General features: G+C 55.1%; 1 protein-coding gene across 1 annotated transcript; it reads right to left on the bottom strand.

Moving 5' to 3' along the window:
- Positions 1-4,214: 4,214 nt before the first annotated feature.
- rrp36 (ribosomal RNA processing 36) lies at positions 4,215-7,780 on the bottom strand. The gene is made up of 8 exons (XM_029154615.3): positions 7,516-7,780; positions 6,305-6,672; positions 6,099-6,231; positions 5,965-6,031; positions 5,784-5,888; positions 5,644-5,718; positions 5,450-5,567; positions 4,215-5,138 (listed from the first exon to the last, which is right to left on the bottom strand). The coding sequence occupies exons 2-8, from the start codon at positions 6,645-6,647 to the stop codon at positions 4,987-4,989; spliced, it is 993 nt and encodes a 330-aa protein (XP_029010448.1). The 5' UTR covers positions 6,648-6,672; positions 7,516-7,780; the 3' UTR covers positions 4,215-4,986.
- Positions 7,781-8,412: the final 632 nt, after the last annotated feature.

Raw genomic sequence — 8,412 nt, 5'->3', positions numbered from 1 at the left:
AGCCGGCGGTGGCGCAGGGGTCGCCATCGCATTCGTCGTCTGAGAGGAAACAAACACGTTAGAGTCTGTGGCCCCGACTGCAGCAGAAGCAGAGTCGCAGTGAGGTCCGTGCTTCAGACCCTCTAACTGGGACGTGGACCCGTCCCACCGTCTGCTCGTCTCCCTGACACCAGGCGGATGGAGCGTCCTCCCAGGTCCGAAGGACCACACTAGTGGGAAGCGCCCGCTCGTCCACAGAACTGTGGGGGGGCGACCCGAAAGAGCAGCGCTCACCGATGAGGCAGGTCTTTCCGGTCCACTAAGGAGGACAGGAGCACCAGAACCCGTTGAGCAGGTCCTGGCAGGTTCCTCCGTGGCTGCAGGGTTCACCAGAACCTGTCACTCGTCCACATCTGGGACACACAAATAAGCATCACCTGCTGAAGCGCAGCAGGACGGCAGACGTTCCACCGGGTCGTACCGACGGAGCAGGCCGGTCCGGTCCAGCCTGGGCTGCAGCGGCACTCGAAGCCCCGGCTGGTCTCTGCACAGACGCCTCCGTGGGAGCAGGGGCTGAACAGACAGGCGTGTTTGGCTGTGGACACAGATGGATTAGAACCTTCCCTGAAGTGCGGTTCTGAGGCCTGGACCCAGACCTGGACCCGGACCAGGTCGCTCTCACCTGTCTGACAGTTGACCCCAGAAAAGCCTTCAGCCCAGGAACAGTGGTACTTGTCTGGTCCCGTGTTGCGCCAGCTCACGGCGTCTCCTCTTCGCCTCCCTGGCGTCAGTGTGCGTCTCCTTGGCGCCTCCCTGGCGTCAGTGTGCGTCGCCTCTGCGCCTCCCTGGCGTCAGTGTGTGTCTCCTCTGCGCCTCCTCGGCGCCTCCCTGGCGTCAGTGTGCGTCTCCTCTGCGCCTCCTCGGCGCCTCCCAGGCGTCAGTGTGCGTCTCCTCGGCGCCTCCCTGACGTCAGTGTGCGTCTCCTCGGCGCCTCCCTGACGTCAGTGTACGTCTCCTCGGCGCCTCCCTGACGTCAGTGTGCGCCTTCTCGGCGCCTCCCTGGCGTCAGTGTGCGTCTCCTCTGCGCCTCCTCGGCGCCTCCCTGACGTCAGTGTGCGTCTCCTCGTCGCCTCCCTGGCGTCAGTGTGCGTCTCCCCGTCGCCTCCCTGGCGTCAGTGTGCGTCTCCTCGTCGCCTCCCTGGCGTCAGTGTGCGTCTCCTCTGCGCCTCCTCGGCGCCTCCCTGGCGTCAGTGTGCGTCTCCTCGTCACCTCCCTGGCGTCAGTGTCTCCTCTGTGCCTCCTCTGCGCCTCCCTGGCGTCAGTGTGCGTCTCCTCGGCGCCTCCCTGGCGTCAGTGTGCGTCTCCTCGGTGCCTCCCTGGCGTCAGTGTGCGTCTCCTTGTCGCCTCCCTGGCGTCAGTGTGCGTCTCCTCTGCGCCTCCCTGGCGTCAGTGTGCGTCTCCTCTGCGTCTCCCTGGCGTCAGTGTGCGTCTCCTCATCGCCTCCCTGGCGTCAGTGTGCGTCTCCTCGTCGCCTCCCTGGCGTCAGTGTGTGTCTCCTCGTCGCCTCCCTGGCGTCAGTGTGCGTCTCCTCGGCGCCTCCTCGGCGCCTCCCAGGCGTCAGTGTGTGTTTCCTCTGCGCCTCCCTGGCGTCAGTGTGTGTTTCCTATGCGCCTCCTCGGCGCCTCCCTGGCGTCAGTGTGCGTCTCCTTGGCGCCTCCCTGGCGTCAGTGTGCGTCTCCTCTGCGCCTCCTCGGCGCCTCCCTGGCGTCAGTGTGCGTCTCCTCTGCGTCTTCCTGGCGTCAGTGTGCGTCTCCTTTGCGCCTCCCTGGCATTAGTGTGCGTCTCCTCTGCGTCTCCCTGGCGTCAGTGTGCGTCTCCTCTGCGCCTCCTCGGCGCCTCCCTGGCGTCAGTGTGCGTCTCCTCTGCGTCTTCCTGGCGTCAGTGTGCATCTCCTCGTCACCTCCCTGGCGTCAGTGTGCGTCTCCTCTGCGTCTTCCTGGCTTCAGTGTGCGTCTCCTCGTCACCTCCCTGGCGTCAGTGTGCGTCTCCTCGGCGCCTCCCTGGCGTCAGTGTGCGTCTCCTCTGCGTCTCCCTGGCGTCAGTGTGCGTCTCCTCTGCGCCTCCTCGGCGCCTCCCTGGCGTCAGTGTGCGTCTCCTCTGCGTCTCCCTGGCGTCAGTGTGCGTCTCCTCGTCACCTCCCTGGCGTCAGTGTGCGTCTCCCCGTCGCCTCCCTGGCGTCAGTGTGCGTCTCCTCGTCACCTCCCTGGCGTCAGTGTGCGTCTCCTCGGCGCCTCCCTGGCATCAGTGTGCGTCTCCTCGGCGCCTCCCTGGCGTCAGTGTGCGTCTCCTTTGCGCCTCCCTGGCGTCAGTGTGCGTCTCCTCTGCGTCTCCCTGGCGTCAGTGTGCGTCTCCTCTGCGCCTCCTCGGCGCCTCCCTGGCGTCAGTGTGCGTCTCCTCTGCGCCTCCCTGGCGTCACTGTGCGTCTCCTCTGCGCCTCCTCGGCGCCTCCCTGGCGTCAGTGTGCGTCTCCTCTGCGTCTCCCTGGCGTCAGTGTGCGTCTCCTCTGCGCCTCCTCGGCGCCTCCCTGGCGTCAGTGTGCGTCTCCTCTGCGTCTCCCTGGCGTCAGTGTGCGTCTCCTCTGCGCCTCCCTGGCGTCAGTGTGCGTGTCCTCGGCGCCTCCCTGGCGTCAGTGTGCGTCTCCTCGGCGCCTCCCTGGCGTCAGTGTGCGTCTCCTCGGCGCCTCCCTGGCGTCAGTGTGCGTCTCCTCGGCGCCTCCCTGGCGTCAGTGTGCGTCTCCTCGGCGCCTCCCTGGCGTCAGTGTGCGTCTCCTCGGCGCCTCCCTGGCGTCAGTGTGCGTCTCCTCGGCGCCTCCCTGGCGTCAGTGTGCGTGTCCTCGGCGCCTCCCTGGCGTCAGTGTGCGTCTCCTCGGCGCCTCCCTGGCGTCAGTGTGCGTCTCCTCGTCGCCTCCCTGGCGTCAGTGTGCGTCTCCTCGGCGCCTCCCTGGCGTCAGTGTGCGTCTCCTCGGCGCCTCCCTGGCGTCAGTGTGCGTCTCCTTGTCGCCTCCCTGGCGTCAGTGTGCGTCTCCTGGGCGCCTCCCTGGCGTCAGTGTGCGTCTCTTCTGCGCCTCCCTCGCGCTCAGCGCCGCCAAGGACCAGAACCGCTCGAAGAGCTCAACAGTCCAGCTCGGCTGCTCAAGGACTGAGTCACTGACTTGAATCAGACAATGATTACGCACAAAACACAAGGATCCCCTTCTCTTTACTAAAAGTCAGGATTATGAGCAAACGACAAGCCAGACGCTGGTTTCGGTCCAAACAGAACCTCAGATGTTGGACTCACCGGCCATGCGTAGCTGAATGGCAGCAGCATCCTGGCTTTGTCACTGTTGTGGGAAGAAAACATGTTCCCACTGAGCGCGGCGTCGTGGTGGCGCCAAAGCTCCAGGGTCCGGCCCAGGACGCTTTCAGCTGGTACTCCTTCAGGCAGAGCCAGAAGTCGGTGTCACATTCAGCCGCCGTGCATCGTAGATCCGTGTTGTCACGAGGCCCGTCGCAGCAGGCGCCGGACTCCAGCTGCCCATTCATGTTCCGCATGGACAGAATCTGAAGCTCAAAGTGTCCTGGAGCTGAGGAAACCTGCAGGTGAACAGGCGAGATGACAGCAAGACCCAGAAACGAAGGTCCACAGGCCCGAACCAGGCCCAGCTCAACCTGATGTACATCTAACAGCTCACTGTGACCTAAATCAAGACCTCCATTCTGAACGAGACACAATCTCATAAATTAATATTAGGATCAAGCTTAAAATGCACCAGACAAAACAAAGGCCAAGAGACTCGAACCGAGCTGCGGTTTATTGACTGTCGGTTCACGCAGAGGTGGAGAAGGGGCTTCGCTCGTGGAGCCTAAAACCCGCAGAGCGACGAGAGGCTTTGACGTAGAGATGATACTTTTGCAAGCAGCAGAATAAGCGACGCTGCAAATAGCTCAAATATTTCCGTCCGAACAGCTGTTGCAGCAGAAATATGCAGCAGAAACTCATTCTGCCTTCAAACAATACAACCTGCAACCAAGTACATGAACACGTCCAATCAGTCACAACACAGCGGACAGAAAAATACAAACCACTGATCTCAGTGTGAATCACTGCTTCATTGATCGTCATTGGAGCCTGTTGATATTAGTTGTTTGTAGTTCATGTCAAATTTAACTTTATTGCAAAGAATTGGATCCAGATGAAGAAATGCTTTGATTTATTGAATCCATGAAATTTATTTTTCAAACCAAGGCAGAAAACAAAATATTACAGGAAATACATGTAAACTAAACTACAGTCAAACCTATCGGAGGATGAGACACGGCCACAGTTACTCAGACCTGGTTCTATTTCAAGGTGTCAAACAGGTGCTATGGTGAGTTTATACTGGTCTTACTGGTTACTAATAGTTAGGAACAGATTGGTCACCAAAGCTAAAACAATGGAATTTGGACGGTTTCAATGAGTCAGTGTTCGCTGTTTTACAAAAGGGAGGAGAAAATGTGTCAATTAAATGAGAACCGGTTTACACATTTACACATGTGTCTGATGCTCTGCTGGAATAGTGATGATCAAAATAAGTGGAACCTAGTTATGCAAAACAGTTCAAAGTGACCAATAAAAACTGTAATCTGTTGTGGCTGCGACTCGGCGCAGATCCTGAAACTCTCTGCTGGTGTCGGTTCAACATTAAAACTCCAAAGACACAAACACAAGTGTAACTTTATTTTGAAAATATAATATTAGTATGAAGAGTCTGTTCCCCATCAACAGTTAGATGGCAGTGCATCCCTGAATGCACCACAGCCAGTGAGGTCACCTTTGGACCCTGCATCAAAACGACCGTCACAGATTCTGCTGAAGAAGACAATGAACTAACTTTAGTGATGCTTTCGCTGTGAGGGGATGAAACCTTGACGCGACACCGGGCTGCAGCAGCAGGCCGTTCTTCATGTCTGGTCAGTGAACGCCTCACGCCGCCTTGGTGTCCTGCTGCTGCCTCGGCAGTTTCCTGCGGTCCTTCCCAGCGTTCCTCTTCCTCTTCTTGCTCAGGAAGGTCTCCAGTTTGCCGCTCCTCTTCAGCGCCTGGTACTTTTCAGCCAGCTGCAGCTTCTTTTTCTCCGCTGGAGACAAACAAACAAGAAAGTTCACCACACGTCACCGGAGCAAAGCTTCAGAGTAAAGAAAGCTTTTGCCTCAGTGTTTTTCCAAGGATGTTTTGGTTTTAAATACAGATAAATTCTTATTTAGTTTATAGCTTAACCACCAGAAAATGTTACTAATTTAGCGGTTTCATTCTAGCAGAAAATAAAAGGGTGAAATGTGGAAAAAACCCTTCCTTCCTGTTTGGTTTGTGTGCCAGTAATAATCTCGCCAGTGATTCTTAACAGACGTAAACCAGGGAGGAAAAACCAGGGAATGGACCCATTCTTACATCTCTTAAGGAAGAAGGGTCGGGCTCCGTGACCCGCTTGCTCCCTCTGCTGCTGCTTGAACTGCAGCTCCCTCTCTCGCTGCTGCTCTCGGCTCAGCCTCGCTCGCTCCTGGTTCTCCTGCAGGGAGGCACACGGCACATGAGCAACACTCTGCTGGAGAACGTCCCGCTCAGCCCGACCGTGTGACACTCACCATCCTCTTCAGCAGGAACTGCAGCTTCTCCTTCTTCTGGCTGCTCTTCGCCTTCTTCAGCTGCTTCTTGACCACCTGCAGACAAAGACAACATTGACGTCCTCACTAGAACATCGTTCCCAGATCCCACGTTCTCTTACCTCTTTCTCTCGGAGCTTGATGTCGTGAATGAATTTATACGTCTGGTCAAAAACCTCGGGCCTGTATTCTCCAGACAGGTCATCAAACCGAGGATCTCTCAGTGTCTAGAGCATGAAAGATGAGTCAAAAAGTGAGTGAGCACTGGCGAACAAAGGCTTCACAGGGTCTGTGCTCTCTTACAGGCTTCTTAACGGGGACGACCTGGCGGAGGAACGGCGCCGGCCTCTTGGCTGAGATCTCTGTGGGCCTGAAACGAGACACAGGCTGTGAGCAGAGAGCAGACGTCGGCGCGCGGAGCAGACGCCACAACCCACCTGTTCTTGTTCAGCCGCGCCCCGCTGCCGCGCTGCTGCTTCCGGCTGCTGCCGTAGGCGACCTTGTTGTAAGCTCTGGTTCCCACTTTGCTCTGCAGCTTCATGATGTCCTCGAAGGACATGTTGGCCAACTCTGCCAGACAACAGAGATGAACAGACGAGCAGTGGGGCGATGCCAAAAGGAACAGCGGCAGCGAGCGGCTCACCTCTCCTAAAGCTGTCCGGTGTCTCCAGGCCTTCATCCTCACCGTCGTCCTCCTCAGAGGCGTCGCTATCGACACCCTCTTCTTCATCCAACTCATGCTCTTTTTCCTCATCATAACCTCCTGATGTGTCCTCATCCTCCTCTTCATCGCCAGCATCTGACCCATCCTCTTCAGCTCCATCAGCCCGCTCCTCCTCCTCCTCTTCGTGGTGCTGACCTGCGTCTTCTGTCCTTCCTCGCCTTTGTTTCTCTGTGAGCAGAGCAAAGTTCCTCTCCACATCAGAGTCCTCAGCCTCGCTGCTGCTGCTGCTGCTCAGCCGCCTCATCTTCGTTGCTGCTGCCATTCTGCTCCGCTGCTTCTTGTCTCAGCTGCTTATAAACAAAGGAGACGGGTCATAACTGGACCAGGACAGGAAGCTGTAGCGAGACAAGGTCGCCACCTTGAAGAGCACAGAAACGAGTTCTGAAACGGGGTGAACGCTTTTCTGTTTGCGATGTAACAAATGTCCAGATGCTCCGTGAAGGCGACAGAGTTGACTGTGGCGGTAGGGCAACATTAGGGATGCAAGCCGCCTTTAAAACGCCACGAAGAAGAACACAAGGGGGAGAAGAAGAAGAAGAATATTTTCCTATCGTCTGATTAGATCCATTTAACTTATTGTGAACTTGGATACAATCGACGCTTGTAGCCGAGGAGTTCTCCTGCCTCGTACGTCAAATAAAGACACGATAAACAACCTCGTTAAAGATGAACCGCCCCTTGACTGCTATCGTTAGCTACACGACCACCGCTAGCATCAGCTAACAGCTTCTCTGCAGTCAGACCCCAAATAAAAGTGGATGTTTGTTGAGTCGAGACCTTGCTGTTATAACTTCCCGTTTCTCCCTAACGTTAGCAGCGGCCCTCTGGGAGAGATGCTAGTTGTAGCTAACGCTGCTAGCGTCCTTTGTTTACCTATAGCTACTCGCTTACGTTTATTTAATGAATCTAATCTAATGCACTGCCGTTAATTTAACGGCGGCTCGAGCTTCAGCGTTTGTCATCTGAGTCGATGTCTCAGTGTTTCACCGTGTAAAGATGCGTCAGAACCTCTCATTTATTTTCGTGGCTCGTTAAGCTACATGTTTGGGTTTAACATCTGTTCCTCTGGTTTTGTACCAGACATCAAGCGTCGCTGTAAAGGTTGGAGTTGGTTGATAACGTGAACATACCTGATGTTATGAGAATTAAGTCCAGTGTCGCTCGCTTTGATTTCCACGTGCGTCCATGCTGCGCTACAAAAAACGCAAATGAGGTCTTCCTGTTTCAAAATAAAAGAACCGGTGGTTTGGAGCAGGATTAAAGACCAAATATGAGAAATATCGGGAACAATTCTACCAAAGGCGCCTGAGGCCGTTTCAAGACGGAGGTTTCGTTGAAACGCTGAGTTTGTTAAACCCCCGTCTTGAAACGGGCCCCTGGTGTGTTTGATCACGTCCCCGTGGCAGCGGTCGGGGTTTATGCATGCTTTGCTCCGAGTTTCGTTATTTTCGCCCTAGCAGTCACTTCCTCTTACAGCTGTAACCTCCTCTGGCGCGTGTTGCTGGACCAATGACTCTACTCATCAACTATATAATAATCACAATGTAGAGCCTGTGGATTTAAACTTCTCGTTCTGTTTTGTGTTACACACAATATAGAGGACTGCACATGTTTTATAACAGTGAGTGTTTGTATACAGATTAAAATGCATGAACCGATCAATGGTTCAGGTGGATCTTCGTAAGCGTAATCTACTGTAATTAATTTGATCATACTGTATGTCCCATGTCTTTGTTCTGTGTGTGTCCTAAAACATAAATTGCACCATTTTCTGCTTCTGCTGAAGACAAACTAGTTCCACCCGAACCTGTTTGAGTCTGATGGTTCCTTCTTTCATTCATTACTAGATTTATTACTTTGATCCCCATTAATCGTGTGAATAATAAAGTCTTATTTTATTGCTGTAAGTGAGTAAGGAAAACCTAGAATTAAAGAGAAAGGCTATTAAAAAATCACTGACATCATAGGGATCGTCCCCAGGAGACGCTGCTGTGGCTGTGCTGATACGGACAACTGGACAAAGAGGT

The sequence above is a fragment of the Betta splendens genome, chromosome 1, assembly GCF_900634795.4.
Source record: "Betta splendens chromosome 1, fBetSpl5.4, whole genome shotgun sequence".
Lineage (NCBI taxonomy): Eukaryota > Metazoa > Chordata > Actinopteri > Anabantiformes > Osphronemidae > Betta > Betta splendens.
The sequence above is the reverse complement of the archived record's forward strand: the minus strand, read 5'-3'. Positions and strand labels throughout refer to the sequence as shown.